Source organism: Schistocerca cancellata, chromosome 2 (genome assembly GCF_023864275.1).
Source record: "Schistocerca cancellata isolate TAMUIC-IGC-003103 chromosome 2, iqSchCanc2.1, whole genome shotgun sequence".
Lineage (NCBI taxonomy): Eukaryota > Metazoa > Arthropoda > Insecta > Orthoptera > Acrididae > Schistocerca > Schistocerca cancellata.
Genome location: NC_064627.1, coordinates 352,686,350 through 352,705,187, shown reverse-complemented (window position 1 = coordinate 352,705,187; position 18,838 = coordinate 352,686,350). Strand labels below are relative to the sequence as shown.

At 43.8% G+C, this 18,838-nt stretch overlaps 1 protein-coding gene across 1 annotated transcript in view; it reads right to left on the bottom strand.

Annotated features, from left to right (window-relative positions):
* The window catches only part of LOC126153953 (venom carboxylesterase-6-like), a 127,972-nt gene that overhangs the window by 68,179 nt on the left and 40,955 nt on the right, over positions 1-18,838 (bottom strand). Inside the window, exon 3 of the mRNA XM_049916104.1 lies at positions 8,921-9,215. Coding sequence (XP_049772061.1) covers positions 8,921-9,215 — 295 coding nt within the window. The remainder of the gene's footprint in view (positions 1-8,920; positions 9,216-18,838) is intronic.

The following is an 18,838-nucleotide window of genomic DNA, read 5'->3' as shown; positions in this document are numbered from 1 at the left end:
ATTAATAAATGGTGTAAGGCCAGAATACTGATTGAAAGCATGCAAACGTGCATGCACTGCGTTATATAGGTGACGGATGCAAGTTTGTGGGATGGATTTCCATGCCTGTTGCGCTTGGTCGGTCAATACAGGGACGGTTAATGCTGTTTGTGAATGACAATCGAGTTGTCCGATGATGAGCCACATGTGCTCGAATGGGGACATACGTGGTGAACTAGAAGGCCAAGGCAACATGTCGACACTCTGTAGAGCTTAGCTTCAACAGCGGTATGACGGCGAGCGTTATCCTGTTGGAATACTGTTTATGACTGGCAACACGACAGGCCGAATCACCAGACTGACGTACAAGTTTGTAGTCTGTGTGCGTGGGAGTACCACAAGAGTGCTCCTGCTGTCATACGAAATCGCACCCCAGGCTAAAACTCCAGGTGTAGATGTAGTGTGCTTAGCATCCAGACAGGTTGGTTGCAAGCCCTCAGTCGGCCTCCTTCTAACCAACACACGGCCATCACTGGCACCGATAGAGAACCAGCTTTCTTCAGGAAACACAACAGACCCCCACCCTCCCTCAAATGAGCTCTAGCTTGACACCACTGAAGACGCCAATGGCGGTTCTTTGGGGTCGGTGGAATGCTCTCTATAAGGCTTCTGGCTCAGAACTGCCCTTGAAGTAACCGATCTGTAACAGTTCGTTGTGTCGCTGTGGCGCCAACTGCTGCTCAACTGTTGCAGATGCAGTACGTTGAGCCAGAGCCATACACCGGAAACGATGGTCTTCTCTCCAGGTAGAGCCAAGAGACCGTGTGGAGTCCTGACTTTTGCGACTGTACATTCTCGTGATTGAACATGTACAGTGGCTACACTCCTGCGCATTCTGCAGTATCACATAAGGAAGATCCAGCTTAGCGTAGCACTTTTACGGTGTTGATAATGGCGTCTTTGTCGCCGGAAATTTATTGTTGACCAACATCAACTCACCACAGCAATGTCAAAGGTAACTAACGCTCACGGCCGTTACAGCGTTTGTTTGAAGCAAACCCGATTTGCATCCTCATAGTGGCGCTACTACCATCACTCTTATGCGACTGGTGCGAGATCTGAAAAGAAAGACGTCTACCAACTTTCGTTTATGTTGCACAACTCCTTCTTGGTGTTGCGATTTGTTTGCCGTCTTGGGATTTGCTTAACATGTATTTTAAGCGGGGCACAGGTATCACCTAGTATTCACCTAGTGAAACCCACAAACAAGCTGGCCGGCTCAACACCCCTCGTCCTTAATCCGCTAAGTGGATTCAGACTGAGCCACACTCCCCGCTCCGAGCCCTGGAAGCGACGCGTCAACGATCTTGGCTATCCTGGGCAGGTAACAGACAATGGCCCACAATTGTGAACCGCTCGTCCTTTACTCATGGGGGATATCATATCGCCTTCTGAAACAATATTGAGGCATTAATATCTGCCTCCCGAGACCTATTGGTAACCAGTCATCCTAGACTAAAAGTGTAAGGCAAAATCCAGTTTTATAAAACTGGAACTGACTATTCCATCCACGCCATCAATACACCTCTCCACATGGAAAACTCCATATGTTTTACCCCACCACAGAAGATAAAACCCATTTTGTCACAATATTACTCCAAAATATTTATACCAGCCTTCCAACAAATTACACTTGCCACTTAATCTGTATTTCACCTGAAGCCCGCTGCCATAAACACGCACAACCTGAGTAGATTTTATTTTAATTTTTTGGGAAAGTGAGGGGGTGGAGGTGGTCATCAGTCTTCTGACCTGTTTGCGGCCCTCCCCTGCACCAACTTCTTCATTTCAGAGTAGCGCTTGCACCGTACTTTCTCAGTTACTTGCTGGATGTATTCCAATCTCTGTCTTCTCTTCAGTTTTTACGCTTTATAGTTCCCTCTAGTAACATTGGAGTTACTCTTTGATGCCGTAACACATGTCCTATCATCCTAACCCTTCGTCTTTTCAATGTTTTCCACATGTTTCCTTCTTCGCATAATCTGCGAAGAACGTCCTCGTTCCATATCAGCCCACCTGAATTTCAAAATTCTTCTGTAGCACCGCATCTCAAACGCTTCGATTCTTTTCTGTTCCGGTTTTCCCATAGTCCATGTTTCACTACTGTACAATGCTGTGCTCCAAAACTACATTCTTAGAAATTTCTCCCACAAATTAAGGCCTATATTCGATACTAACAGACTTGTCTTGGCCAGGAATGCCCTCTTTGCCTGTGCTAGTCTGACTTCGATGTCCTTTTTGCTCCGTCCATCATCGATTGCTGGCTGCGTAGCAGAATTCCTTGACCTATTCTACTTCGTGATCCATGATTCAGATGATAAGTTTCCATTTTGCCTTATTTTATCTCAAGTCTTCCAGAGCGCCGTTAAATTCCGACTCTAATACTGGGTTCCTGTGTCTTTCTTACTGACTCTAATTTCTCCCTCTATCAAGTCATCAGCCCCCTCATAGAGGCCTTCAGTATACACTCCTGGAAATTGAAATAAGAACACCGTGAATTCATTGTCCCAGGAAGGGGAAACTTTATTGACACATTCCTGGGGTCAGATACATCACATGATCACACTGACAGAACCACAGGCACATAGACACAGGCAACAGAGCATGCACAATGTCGGCACTAGTACAGTGTATATCCACCTTTCGCAGCAATGCAGGCTGCTATTCTCCCATGGAGACGATCGTAGAGATACTGGATGTAGTCCTGTGGAACGGCTTGCCATGCCATTTCCACTTGGCGCCTCAGTTGGACCAGCGTTCGTGCTGGACGTGCAGACCGCGTGAGACGACGCTTCATCCAGTCCCAAACATGCTCAATGGGGGACAGATCCGGAGATCTTGCTGGCCAGGGTAGGAATGGTAGAACGATGGGTTCGATGACGGTTTGGATGTACCGTGCACTATTCAGTGTCCCCTCGACGATCACCAGTGGTGTACGGCCAGTGTAGGAGATCGCTCCCCACACCATGATGCCGGGTGTTGGCCCTGTGTGCCTCGGTCGTATGCAGTCCTGATTGTGGCGCTCACCTGCACGGCGCCAAACACGCATACGACCATCATTGGCACCAAGGCAGAAGCGACTCTCATCGCTGAAGACGACACGTCTCCATTCGTCCCTCCATTCACGCCTGTCGCGACACCACTGGAGGCGGGCTGCACGATGTTGGGGCGTGAGCGGAAGACGGCCTAACGGTGTGCGGGACCGTAGCCCAGCTTCATGGAGACGGTTGCGAATGGTCCTCGCCGATACCCCAGGAGCAACAGTGTCCCTAATTTGCTGGGAAGTGGCGGTGCGGTCCCCTACGGCACTGCGTAGGATCCTACGGTCTTGGCGTGCATCCGTGCGTCGCTGCGGTCCGGTCCCAGGTCGATGGGCACGTGCACCTTCCGCCGACCACTGGCGACAACATTGATGTACTGTGGAGACCTCACGCCCCACGTGTTGAGCAATTCGGCGGTACGTCCACCCGGCCTCCCGCATGCCCACTATACGCCCTCGCTCAAAGTCCGTCAACTGCACATACGGTTCACGTCCACACTGTCGCGGCATGCTACCAGTGTTAAAGACTGCGATGGAGCTCCGTATGCCACGGCAAACTGGCTGACACTGACGGCGGCGGTGCACAAATGCTGCGCAGCTAGCGCCATTCGACGGCCAACACCGCGGTTCCTGGTGTGTCCGCTGTGCCGTGCGTGTGATCATTTCTTGTACAGCCCTCTCGCAGTGTCCGGAGCAAGTATGGTGGGTCTGACACACCGGTGTCAATGTGTTTTTTTTTTCCATTTCCAGGAGTGTATTATTTCCATCTGTCCGCTCTTTCCTCTGCGTTTAACAGTGGAATTCCCGTTGCCCTCTTAATGTTATCACCCTTGCTTTTAATTTAACGTGTGTTTTAGCTTTTGTGTGTGCTGAGACACTCGTACTGACGATCACCTCATTTTCGATTTCTTCGCATTGTTCCTGCAGCCATTTTGCCTTAGCTGTCCTGCACTTCCCATTTATTTTTCTTCCTAGGTGTGTTTTATTGTTATATTTCTTTCTTTCCCTGAATATTTTTGTTCTTCCTTCTTTCGTCGTTCAGTTAAACTATTTCTTCCGCTTCCTGAGGTTTTTTTCGAAATTACCTTCCTTGTTTCTATGTACAACTGTCGAACATTTTAACTGCCCTCTTTAGAGATATCCCCTCCTTTTCAGCTCAACTGCCTAGTGTGGTATTCCTTATCGCAGTATATACATCTTTAGTCTTCTTCACATGCGTCTCATCATTCCTCAGTACTTCCATATCCCACTCCCTTTCACACTGTCTCTTCAGTACCATTCCGTTAATCTTCAGTTCACTCTTCATCAGAGACCGGTTATCATCAGTGTCTATATCTGCTTCTGGATACACCTTACAGTACATATCTGACCATGATGTGATCCAGCTGGAATATTCCCTTGCCTCCGGGTATGTTCGAAGTAAAGCTCCTCATTTTGTGATTCTTGATCAAAATATTCACTATTGTCATCTGAAATTTATTGTAGAACTCATTCTCTTCTCTCAATCCTACTGCCTAGCTCATATTCTCCCGTAACCCCGTCATTCTATTCCTGCCCCTATAACCAAATTCCAATCCTCCATGATTATTAGATTTTCATCTGCCTTTGCGTACTTAATTACCTTCAGTCTCCTCAAATTCTTCCTCTGTTTCTTCTATTTCTACTTGCCTCGTCGGCCTGTGTACCTGAACTATCGTTGTCGGCCTTGGTTTGCTGTCGAATCTGATGAGAACAACACTGTCACTGAACTCGTGACTGTCCTTCATTGGAGTCTAGTGAAGAAATTACGAGCTTATCGTGTATCGGACCAGATTTGCCACTGGACTTCCTTGCGGATAGAACTCAACGCGTCGCTCTTAACAGAATAAGATCGACAAATACAAAGGCAATTTCCGGAGTACCCCAAGAAAGCGTGATACGACCGGTACTGTTTCTAAGAGTATAAATGATCTAGTAAAAGGCGCCGTATAGTCTTTAAGACTATTCGCAGATCATGCTTTTGTCTATAAAAATGTAGAAACATCATAAGACAGTATCTGTTTGCAGACTGACTTGCAGAAGATTAATGAGTGATGCCGGCTCTGGTCTGGTAGTTGAACCTGATCGTAAATAAACGTAACATATTGCTCATACATAGGAAAAGAAAGTCAGTACTGCATAAGAAGAAGATTGATGAGAAACTGCTGGAACCAGTATATACTATAAAATATCTAGAAGTAACCATCCAGAGCAATTCTGATGTGGAATGATCACATAAAACAGATAGTAGGAAAAGCAGGTGCCAGACAGATTCATTGGAGGAATCGTAACTCATCCATGAAGGAAGCGGCTTATAAGGCGCTTGTTCGACCGATTGTTGAGCTTTGTTGATCGGTATGGGATCCTTATCAAGTAGGAGTGATAGAGGAGATAGAGAAGACCCAACGAAGAGCGGCGCGTTCCTTCAGGGGATCGTTTAATATGCGGGAGGGCGTTACCGAGATGCTGAACAAACTCCAGTGGGAGACGTTGCAAGAGAGGCGTTGTGCATCACGGAGAGGATTACTATGGACATTTCGAGAGAGCACTTTCCGGAAGAGCCAGACAACGCATTGCATCCTCCCATTTACATACTGCGTAATGACCACGACGACAAAATTCGAGAAATTAGAAACAATACAGAGGTTTATTGACAACCATTCTCCCCAAAGTGCCATTTGCGATTGGAAGAGGGTAGGAGGAATCAGAGGTACCAGAAGTACCCTCCATCACACTCCATTAGGTGGCTTGCGGAGTATGATGAAGATGAAGCTCAATCTCTGCTCTACTTTCATATCCATTTTGTGCTTATGTTGATTTTACCCTGTATTCGGATGACTAGAGATCCCTTTCATCTTCCCACTTGACTTCACTGACCTCCACTATACATAGTCTAAGCCTTCACATTTCTCTGTTGAGATTTTCTAGCTTTCCTACTACTTCCAAACTTCTGATATTCCATATCCCGAAACATAGAATGTTATCCTTTAGTTGGTTGCCCCCTCTTCTTTTCATGGTCACCTCTCCCTTGACTGTTCCTTCCTGGAGATCCGAATGGGGGTTAATCTGGAATCTTTTCCATTGGAGAGACCATCATGATGCTTATTTAATTACCGGTCATATGTTCTCTTGATACATATCATGCGTCTTTAATGCCGTGGTCTCCACTGCCTTCTGTATCCTCATGCCGTTGATCATTGCTGATTGTTTCGCCATTTGGCTCAGTCTCCCACTGTTTAAGCAGTGGTTGTTTTTTTACCAGTCAAAGACGCTAATCCTAAAGCACGGATTCAAATGTCCAGCGCCTGTGAGAATACCCTTGTGTAATCACACCTACACCGCAAATTCCTTCTTTCGAAGCATTACGTGATTACCAGCACAATTGTTACTGCCTAGAAAATTTCCTATTGATATTACATCATTTCTTCATACAGATTTTTTATTATCACATTTTCAGTTTATTGTTCATCACTTGTTCGCTGATCCTTCAATGCACGCTAATTGACTAGATTAGCGCACAGTCACTGGAATCAATCAGAACGTCGAGTACGTAGAAGTATCACCACTGAAGTATCACTGGAATAACCAGATACGTCTGGTTGTGGGAAAGCTATTTTATAGGCTTGTATTTAAACAACAGATGCATATTTAGGCACGGACTCTTTTTGTTAGTACCTCACAAACATGCTCAACAACCGTAAAGCGAGACGTTATTATAAGAAACGTGCTTTAAGTCATAAAACATTGCACAAAAAATAGTGAGAAGGTACCATTAAGCACAGGTTCAACGTCTCGATCATAATGGTAAAAACAGAGAAAAAAACAACGCCTTGTCGCAGCTGTTTTCCGATGCACCATCGCTGAGTGGAAAAGAGATGAAATCTATTATTAGTTTACTGTGTTATCTCCAATACACACCACACAGTGGTTTGCTGTAGATGCATGTACAGGAAATAGTAAGGATCTTGGTTTATTTTTTTTATTTTGCGAGTTATTTACAGCTAATACCGTTTATCGCTTCTCCATCTCTGTACTTTACGGTCCTGCCAATCTCCTATTGGAGATTCCAAAAGTCCAGAGTTTCGTTGACATATCACACACCGGAAAGATAAGTGACACAAATCAAAAAACGGCATTTTAGTTTTGTATCACTGAAAAATACGTGTGATATGCCTCAGCTTGCACGAAAAAGTATAATGGAATTTGATGCCAACAATACTTACATGATATTTAAAGGAAGCTTATACTATTTCAATGGAAGCTGTATAGAATTCTTTAAGTCGTTATTCCTAAATATTGGATTTCTGAGTTGTGTTCCTGTTCTTGCAAGAGTGACATGCATCATCCATTATTTCCTCTCAACTTCCATAATTTTCCTATTTCTTCATTTACGATGTCGTCTAACCTTGAGATTCCAGCACTTCGTCTCCAGTAATATTTCTATGGCTAATAGCTAATTTTTCTTTGTTCCTTATATCCCAAACTTCCCACCCATATGTATAACGATATTTCCTTGTCCAAAGTTATTTTTAATATCTTCTACACTCTGTTCGTTCGCTTGTATAGCTATACTTAATATTTAAAAGAATAGCATCTAATACTAAAATCCCCAATATCTAAATCACGCTGATCGTTTCATCTACTATAATATAGTCAGTTATGTTTGTCTTTGACATATTGAAAGAGGGCGAACAGTCCATTTAACATTCGCAGACTTAGTAAGTGGCACTACGTGAGAAGTGGCTGGGCATGAGGAATAATGGCGTCTTAATACCCTTCATTAATGCAGTTACATCTTTATACCAACAGCTCAGTGAAACTGGGTAATGTTCCATCAGAGAATTCCAAATTAGCGAAGGGGTTCGAGAAACTTGCCCACTGCCTCCTCTGTTGTTTAACATTTATTTGGTAGCAGTATTAAAGACACTGAAAAATAAATGTAAGCCGAAGGCAATTTCTGCGGCAGTCAATGAACTATCCTCTCTGCTAGTCGCTGATGAATAGGCGATAATTGCCAAAGGTAGTGAGAGCTACAGCAGTATGGTGAAGAAGCTGATTGAAGAATATGACAAGCGGTTTTAAAAATGAACACAAAGAGCCAGATTAACAATGTTAATACCTTGGAGTTGTTCACATATACAAACTAAAAATGTAATACGTTTACAAGAAATGTATGCGTAGTTGCGAATATTAACCATCTTTGGCTGTACTTTGGAATGACAACAATGAAAATTTGTGCTGGACCGGGACTAGAACCCGGATCTCTCGCTTTCGCTTGCGCTTGCGCTTGCCATAACCGCTCCGGCCAGCTGAGCACCAATCACGGCCAGTCCCAAACTTCCAATCGTCGTCGTCCATGTGTCACAACCTGCACTCATACATTACATATATTCCGAGGAAGGACATATTTATTGCGAATCGAGGGTCTGGTATTAGCGAATAAATACGAAATATCAGTACCTGTGTTATTAAGAAGCACAATGCAAAGTTATTTCGGACACGCATGCATGTCCAATGGAACAGGCACTGCAACTACTACGGCCATCAACAAATACAGGAAAAGTATTCAGAGCTACGAATATCAACCAACATCGACTGTACATTGGAATGACGACAATGACGGACAGGGACTCTACCCCGAATTTCCTGTTTTATGCGGACTGTCGCCTTCACAGCTTCGCCCATGCGTGCACAAATTATGGCCACACCCGCAAAGGAACATTGCTTCGCTCTTCTTAATAACACAAGCACTGCTATCTCGCAAGACGTTCTTGTCAACTATGGATCATTGTGATTAAGCACCATAAGTGAAGGTTGTCTCACCTAGAGCTCCGAGGCGGTAGTTGACAGTGACCGCAGCGATACCTTCTTCTATGAGGAGGTCTGGCCCATACTGAGCGATGGTGCCACTGCCAACAAAGTAGGCGCCTCCCGGCATCCAGACGTACACTGGGGGCGGCTCAGTGGTGTTGAGGGGCACGTACAAGTTGAGGACGAGGCAGTCCTCGTCGCCGGGGTCTCTGGCCGCTGGGAAATCCGGAAGCGGCACCTGTGTGCAGGCCGACCCCTCCTCCAGGGCGTCGCGAACGCCCGACCAGCTCGCGGCCGGCTGCGGCGCCTGCGGGACATACAATGTGGTTCCTCATTTGCAAAGCCTAGTCTCAGTGCTGCATAAACTGTCTGACATATAATGGTCGGGTAAGAGACATAAAGATATCAGTTTCATCCATATGAATGACGATTTGATCTGTCATCAATGGCCACATAGGCGCAAATTAAACTAAATGCGAATAAGTGCCACGTAATTATAGTGTCCCATCGGAAATTAATTAGTTCTGAATTCCGTGAATGATTGTTTCCTAGTTTCATCAACGATATCCGAATATCACATCAGTAAACAGCGAAGAACCTGAATGTACACTACTGTGTGGAAAAAGAGAAACACTCAGAAGCAATGGTCTACAACACTCCACAATAAGAGGACGTGTAGAACAGTGTAACCATAACAACTGACTTAAAAGGCAGAGAGGTGGCGTGCACGTAGGCCTGTCAGCGCCCTCGTGTGTGAGCGGACAGGTCAGTCTTACGCAGCGCCCCGTTGGTGCGGAGCCGTCGTGCGCAGTGGAAACGTGGAATCAACTGTCACTACGCCTCGCCGTCATGACGGGATGGAATTTGGTATGCTGAGTGCATTCGGCCTGGAGGCCGGTCTGTCGTTCCACGACACTGAGGCTCGTACAAGGCACCAGTTTCAACAGAGAGGCGTATGTGGGGCCTGTGCAGAGGCCATACACAGCACCGAAAGGCTACTGGGCGACACAATATCACCACAGCGCCAGCCAAGGTGGCCGAGCGGATCTAGGCTCTACAGTCTGGAACCGCACGACCGCTACGTCGCAGGTTCGAATCCTGACTCGGGAATGGATGTGTGTGATGTCCTTAGGTTAGTTAGGTTTAAGTAGTTCTAGGGGACTGATGACCTCAGAAGTTAAATCCCATAGTGCTCAGAGCCATTTGAACCATCACAACAGCGCGAGATGACCTCCATATTGTCTGCTTGGCCTTAATGGATAAAACAGCTTCGTTAACAGTGTTGGCGCGACGTTGGATCAATGCAGTGGATCGACGTTTGACTCCGTATTCTGCGGACTGGACTGGTGTCAGGCATGCAATTGCGTCAGCTTCCATTGACTGGAACCGACCAAAGCTACTGACTACAATGGGCACGTGAGAGCCGACACCGCAGTGCTGAGTCGCAAAAATGTGTTGGTTTTCGATGACTCCCGCTGCGACTTGTCCTACCGTGATGACCGAGACTCTGCTGCTCCTGCAAACCGTTCGACTTGCCATATTTCAGTAGTACAACGCCTGGCAGCAAGTGGCGAGGAATCTGCAAGCCTTCTTCGAAGAACGACGGGTACCACTGCTTCCCTCACCTGCCCATTCGCCTGACCTGCCGTCCAGTAAACATGTCTGATATATTGTCGGTCGGCAACTTGTTCGTTCAGGTCCCCCAGCAGCCATCGTTGATGCTTTGTGGACGCGCCTACAAACCGCGTGGCAGAGTACTACCCAGCAGCATGTTTCAGGCGCTTTTTGAATCCATACCACGACGCCGAGGGCTCAGACTGCAGCATATGGTTGTGCTCCTCCGTGCTGAATTTCCAAGTCACAGTGCATGTACAGATCTGTAATGCTAACCATGTGCGTAGTGTCGTGTCTTCAATAGGTGGAATAAATTTCATTTTGATCACATCTCTCGGTCGTTGTGTTTCACTTTTCCCAAACAATAGTGTAGCTTTGGATGAGCATCTCAACTGCGCAAAAAGTACTGTTGCCAAGTGCGGGAAGTCTTCTGGTTACCCGTATTTCTTTCAGAAGATTCGGAACATATTTCCACAAGATCTGAAACGTAAACTTGGACAATGACTCTTTCTACCGAAACAATACCAGTGAGATATGATTTAACATGTGTAAGCAGTGAAAACTCTGGACGGCTAGAACTAACATTATGCTTGTGTGCGTTACGTCTGCAACATCTATTTGTTCATGTCAGTATTTCACACCCCCAGTTAGTATCACTGCGGTTGGAAAGTTACGTGACTACCAAACGGAGTGTTTGTTTCATAGGCTCCTCACTGTGCATGCACGCCAGTACTTGGCATCGGAGATCAATTACATATCATCTCATCATAGTCACAACCCAACGTCTCTCTTATGTACTATGCTAGTTGTGTCCATTCATGAAACAAAAGCTCCTTCTTTCTTACTGATGTCCGCCTCTAGACAAAGCTACCCTGCACCCTGCGCACAGTTCAGCGCCCTGTTACATTTGAGAAAAACTGAAGCACTTCATTTTGTCAGTCTCATTATCCATAAAAATTGATGTATGGCCATTTTTCATCTTTCAAACACAAGTGTAAATGCTTATATCTTCTCCCAGTTACACGTATTTCTCTTTTCGTTTCTCAATCACGCATGCCAAAATCCACCCCCTCTTTTTATTACCCGTGTTACACAACGTTCTTGTCTCTCTCTCGCTCAGTCCCTCGCTTTACCCCTCCTCGCTGGCATCCATTGCTGCGTGTGCCACTAATTTTACGTAGAAATGCAAGTCTTAAATATAACCTAAAATCATTCTTCATAAACAACTTCTATTCCTAGAAAAATTTCTATTTAATAGCCGGTAGCCTACAAAACGAATGTGGTTGCATGAGTAAGACTAAAAAATTTGTTCATTAATGTTCGGACTAAACATGTATTCATATCCTGAAAACTGACTCGTTCCACATCATTTCGGTAAAAGAATAAAGCGGCCTATGGAAAAAGAATTACTCTACTCGTCTTTGCTGCTCTAGATTTCATGGTCAATATAAGCTGCTTTTTTCAGTGGTTGTGTTACACTTAATTCTAATTGTTGTATACTACATCGACTATCAGATTTACTAAACACGAGTGTAGTAATGAACACAGCGTATTTGTAATGACCGTTTGGATGTAAGAGCCGGCCGGAATGGGCGAGCGATTCTAGGCGATACAGTCTGGAACCGCGCGACCGCTACGGTCGCAGGTTCGAATCCTGTCTCGGGCATGGATGTGTGTGATGTCCTTAGGTTAGTTAGGTTTAAGTAGTTCTAAGTTCTAGGGGACTGATGACCACAGCAGTTAAGTCCCATAGTGCTCAGAGCCATTTAAACCATTTTGATTTAAGAGGGGGGGGGAGAAGGTCCTAGTCTTGCCAGGATAAATAAATAAATAAATAAATAAATAAAAATATTAATAAATATTTGTGTATGAGTGTCTACAGAACTTCTGCTCGAAAACATTTATGAAAATCAGTAAGTTCAGTAACAGTGGATGAGCAAATTAGTGCGAACATGTTATTTGATATGTGTCTTCCCCGTCAGTGCTATGGTTTTTCCGTTTAGTTTCACGGGAGATTATGTTGTTTCATGATGATCTTTTTGTAGTAAGATGCTAATCTCAGAGCACGTGTATCGTTGCTGCTTGTATCCTCTTTTGACTGATGCAGAAGAGATAGCCGTCTTTCGTTTCTGGGCGCCATACAAAGACTCACGATATGTATCTTCCAGGGAGCCACTACTCGATATTCTGAACTGTAACTTTACCTCTGAATAAATAAGTGAGGTCTTTATGTAAATACCGCCTTCCGCATTTTTTGTATTAATTAAATCCCATATATTTTCCTGTTGCAGACAAATTTACGGGTGGATAGACGAGGAAAGGAACATGTGGAAAATACTGGCAGGAAGAAGAGACAGAATAGGACGTGAGTTAATACACTTGAGAGAGCTGTAAAGATTGGCAAATTGAGTACATTAGGTGCAATTGATAATCTGAGATGAAGAGGTTGGACAGGAGAGGATTTCGTAGTGGGCCGCATTAAACAAGTCAGAAGACTAGTGAAAGAAAAGCTACTGCAGTTGAGTAAACAAATGAGAAAGTATATAATTTCAAGTGTGGCCTATGTCCTAAACGACCGCGTCTAACTGAACATATTCGTTAACGATGCAAATTTTCAGTACCATTCTGGTACTTTCTTGTATCATATCACGTATCCAATATTTTCCAGTGGAAAAGGACATGTCACTAATGAGCTGTTGCTCAGCTGATGAACTTTGGCGAAGTTTGTGGCAAAGTAAGGGCATAGTTTTGTGTAGACTGAAGCGATGAGTGAAACTTCGTACCAAGGCCGGGAATCGAAGCCGGGTCTTCTGTTTGCTAGGCAGCTGCGCTAGCCACTATGCCACCTTGGCACAGAGGTTCGCACCACTGCACGGATTACCCTGGCACGCTTCCGTCCTCGATCCAATCCTCACTGGCGCCTCAGTGTAAATTCAGCAGCACACGCCAACAGACCTGTTCGTATGTAAAATCAAATGGCTCGGAGCACTATGGGACTTAACATCTATGGTCATCAGTCCCCTAGAACTTATAACTACTTAAACGTAACTAACCTAAGGACAGCACACAGCACCCAGCCATCACGAGGCAGAGAAAATCCCTGACCCCGCCGGGAATCGAACCCGGGAACCCGGGAACCCGGGCGTGGGAAGCGAGAACGCTACCGCACGACCACGAGATGCAGGTGTTCGTATGTCAGGGGGAATTTAAAGTACACTAAGGCGACACTGAGCATTTTGATCGAGGAGGGAGGCATGCCAGGGTAATCCGTGCAGTGATGCCAACCTCTGTGCCCAGGTGGCTTAGTGGGTAGCGCAGCTGCCTAGTAAGCAGAAGACGTGATTTCGATTCCCGGCCTTGGTATAAATTTTCACTCGCTGCTTCAGTCCGTACACATAAAAACGTATGTTTTGAGACTGTGCCATTTAATTCGTATGAGGGCGTCGTTCACAGTCGACAAATGTGTGCACACTAAGCGCTTATGAAGTGTTCCTTAGCTACGCGAAAAATTCTGTAAATCCTTTCTAGTACATTTTTCACACGATATAAATACAAAAAATTCCGCGTAACAGAAATACAATACGCAACGATCAAGTCGTAAACCAAAATACTGAGAAGAAATTACAAAATCAATAGATGTGTATTGGCTTTTGTGGCTTTTGGCAATGAAAGTAAAATCATCAGGATGACTAAACTGCGTCATTTGCCTCTTCTTCTTCTTCAACAAAACGTCATTTTCGACTCTTTTCCCGAGATCTTCTTCTGGAATCGACAGGTGGGTGAACAGTGAGGAAAACCAGTGTCGTGTTCTCATTTGAAACAATGTTCCTTGTAAGAGGTCCATGACTAAGGAATTTATTGCTAGCGCACTCGAGCAGATGTCATTTCGATGGATTGCTCACGCACTGCCTGCGATATGTAAGCTATAAGAGAATCTCAGACCAGAGAGTAGTGTTGGCTGCAGTAACAGCAGTGGTAGTAGTGGTAGTAGCTAGCAGTCTGGTGTATGGAGTTGGCTGGGCCGGTCGTGGGGAGCGATGGCGGTGCCTGAGCGATGTAGTGTAAGATAAAAGCAGCCGCGTGCATATATTGTGTGTTAAACTAAATTGGTACTGTTGTTATATCAAGTCCCATGCAACTGTTTCAAAAATCTTTTAATAATAATCTTTTTTATAAAAGTAACTTTTTGACAATCATTCATCTGAATTTAAAGAATTTACTAATTTTTGCAATCCATGGTCATCCCGATTAACGTAAGGAAAAATCAGTTGTTCCTTTTTATATATGACAGATTTTGCGGCCAGGATTGCACTGGGCTGTTCCAGAAAAATTTCTTATAGGGGCAGATGTATACGCGTTATCCGGTGACATCATTGAGGTAAGAATTTTCCATTTATTCAGTATGATCTTTCAGGGCCATGACGCACCAATGCTGACGTCCAAATTTATCAGTTTAGATTCACAGTCAGCTAATTATTGAAAGGTTATATATGAGTCACATTTTTTATTGGGAGATTAGTCACGTTATTATTGCGACGTTACGGAATAGTAAGATGTTAGGAAGTTACACAGGATGTGAAAGTGACACATATTTTTTTTTGTTGGTAGGTTACATACTTAGCGTGTTTTCCTGCAGAAAGTGTCACGATCCCAACCGGATATAAAATGCGTCACGTGGAAAATAGCATTTAAGTGGAAAGGAAATTAACTTTGTTTTTGTCGATTATGTGAAATTGTCATCCTTTTTAATATATATGTTGATTTAATACAGATGTTTTTAAGTCGATATTGTCAGGTAATACGAGGAATTGGCTGCGTAGTGGTAACGAAACCAAGTAGTGCGGATGTCAAGGAGTAGCCTCAGCATCGAATCTGGCCGCTAGATGAAGCACAGACGTCCACTATCTACAGTATTACTATTGTCAAACATTTTAATAACGCTATTGCATTGTCTTTGATTTTTTAAAACAACTGAGATTTTGTTCGTTAGTCGATAGATGGGCGAGTCGTTTGTGTAAAGTCAGCAAATCTTTTACGGTGAAGTGATCTCATTGGAGTCGAATACAAGCACTGTGTGTACAGATTAGATCCAACTAAATGGTTTTTTTTTCGGATCAAATTCCTGTTTATCAGAAAATCGTAATCGACTGTTAGTATCGTAGCATGAGAGACTCAAGGTCAAGGAACCATCGGCGGAGTAAAATTAAAGTGGTCGTTAGTTGATCTTCGAGTAAATAACGTCTCCAGCCTTTTACGTAGAAGCCGGCCGCGGTGGCCGAGAATTTCTACGCCATTCAGTCCGGAACCACGCGGCTGCTGCCGTCGCAGGTTCGAATCCTGCCTCGGGCATGGATGTGTGTGATGTCCTTAGGTTTGTTAGGTTTAAGTAGGTCTAAATTCTAAGGGACTGATGACCTCAGATGTTAAGTCCCATAGTGCTTGGAGCCATTTGAACCATTTCTTTTACGTAGATGCCTGAATGGGAATAGTGTTTAATCGGTAGAATTTCTGATCACTATCTCGTTTGAAGTAGCTATCCGTTGGAAGAATGTTGTCTATTGGGAGAGGGTACTGTTCCTTTTCTTGTGTTTGAGGGGTTGCACGTTATTTGAACTGATAAAGCGTCAATTGCAAAGTGATGAAACGGAAGCTACTGTCGTTGTCTACCACGTAGTTCAGTGGTTGTATAACTTAATTAATGTAGAAAAAAGTCATATTACTCTCTTCTCTGATGGTATCGAAGAACTCTAGAAAAACTAGTGAAAAAGTTATTTTCAACTTAAAGAAAGTACTGCATCGGTTATCCACGAACTAATATAACAAATTTCTAGTGATGGTTATTGTTCGCCAACGTCTGAAGCAGATGAGATTTGTTACTAAAATTTGTAATTGATAGGGCTAACGTTTGGGTGGCAATTGACTTCTTTATGGCAGAAAAGGCCAAGGTTTTATGATTGGAGAACACAGGGGGGCTGAAAGGCAACGAATGGGAATAACAGAGAAGGAAAATAAATTTTAATGTTGAAAGGTGGCTACACTGAGTCACAGCGCCAGAGATTGCGCCAAAGAGTATTATTCAGCCGCCTCCACAGGCAGTAGTTGTGCAGAAGCGGTGGTAGGCAGTGCTTGTTCGGATGCGGTGGTAGACAGTTCTTGTCGAGAAGCGGTGGTAGAGAGTGCTTGTGGAGATGTAGCAGTAGCGTGTCGTTGTTGAGAAGTTCCCATGGAGAGTGCTTGTTCAGATGTTGACATATTGTTTTGATGGGCTAGACACCAGATGTTGTTGGATTAGGGATGCTGTAATGTGCTTTTCGTCAATATATATGAAGGTAAAAAAATTCCTTTTTTTATTTATTTCATTGTCTTAAACAATAATGCCTCTTGGTCACAGGTTCAGTCAACAAAGCATCTGGCTCGTGTTCTTGTATTAGACTGTATTTCTGGTTTCTATGTGCAATTATAGTATTTCTGGTTTTTTTAATTACTTCAGTATAAATGGTGTTTAAAATATCTGGTCTTATTGAGGAAGAACCGTGCCAGATGTGTACGTTGAATCACACTTCCACACACAGAACAGCTACACTTGTGTTTTGTTGTTTCGTAGGTTTTATAGTTGCTGGGGACTTAATTAATTAATTGTGTTAACGGAAGTTTTGTTTCATTCTTTGTTGTTATTTTATGCAGTCAGATTGCGTACTAATACTAGTCAGGGCCAACCGGTCACGAGACTGCGTAACCGGACAGACAGTAAAAATATTTGCATAATCAAAAATTAATTAAGCCCCCATGCAATGTACATTCTAATGGCTCGGAGCACTACGGGACTCAACTTCTGAGGTCATCAGTCCCCTAGAACTTAGAACTACTTAAACCTAACTAACCTAAGGACATCACACACATCCATGCCTGAGGCAGGATTCGAACCTGCGACCGTAGCGGACTCGCGGTTCCGGACTGTAGCGCCTAGAACCGCGCGGCCACTCCGGCCGGCTAATGTACGTTCTAGTTAGAGTTCAAACTATGCAGAGAACAAAAAAAGAGAAAGAAAAGAAAGGCTACAAGAAAGCACTGACAACTATTTAAGTCAGAGACAGGAAAAGTGTCAACTTGGATAATGTGATATGCTGTTAACTGTGCACTTATATTAACTCTGAGATTAAGAAAAAAAATATGACAAGCAGTCAGGTACACATTAATGAAAAGAATTCGGCAGAAGAAAAGAAAAGAGTGTTAATTATATTTCTTGTTTATAAAAGAATATTGTTAACAACTGACCAGAAATTAGTGCGAGTTCTCTCTGACAAGGAAGGGATAACATTACAGGATTTTTGCTACGTTTTGATTCAGATTTATTCCATAATACCTGATTTTCGTAATGTTCGGTCAAATTTAAAAAGAGGATTTATTTGCTACTAAACTATGGTGTTGTAAACAGAAAAGTTTTTCATTGGGAAGTAGGGCCTGTACCTTTTACTAGTATACAGTTAGCCACATTTAGCCTACCGTAATTCCGACTATTGTGCAAAAATTCACAACATTAATGTTCCTAATACTCCTGTTTCTTAAAAAATTAAACAATCGGCACCATATACGCGGATTAAATCAGTGGTTCAGGAAGTGTCGAATAAATTTTTTCTATTTGATCACAAAACATTTGCGTCATTAGACTGCCGATTTCGGTCAACGATGACCATCTTCAGATCTGTTTTACATCTCCTAGTGTAAGGAAACCATAATGGCATTTGTATTTCGTTACGATGCCACTATGGCTCATTATATTAGGACATGTCAGATACCACCCAATCCAAATACCCCAACGTATTTACGAGAGACGCCGAAAATAGACAGGCAGAATCGTAACGTTCGAGTAGATCAAAGTGTAAATTATAGGTACGGAAAACGATTTGTTAGGCGAACAGCTCTTTTCTGTGAAACAGGCGTAGAAGGTGATAAAACGAGAGACAAAGAAGGAAGATGGAAGGCTTAGAGAAACAGGCGGTGCTCGTCTTTCGGAGATTCAAACGTTCTCTCACGCCTTATGCAATGGGGTCGTCACTGATGTAGCGGAATCAACGGAAGCTGTTGCGCCTGGTAATCGACAATCTGTCGAGAATCTGAAATTGCTCTCAAAGGATTTTACGTCAGCTGTAGACATCCAACAGAAACTAGAAGAGATGCATAAATATCTTGAAAATAATCTTCGTCTAAATAGACTAGAGGACCTCAACACATTGAAAGTAGACCTGCGTCACATTACTCAAATGGCACACCCAAAATATGACTCTGTGATTTTTCCGATCTCTGAAGTGATTGACA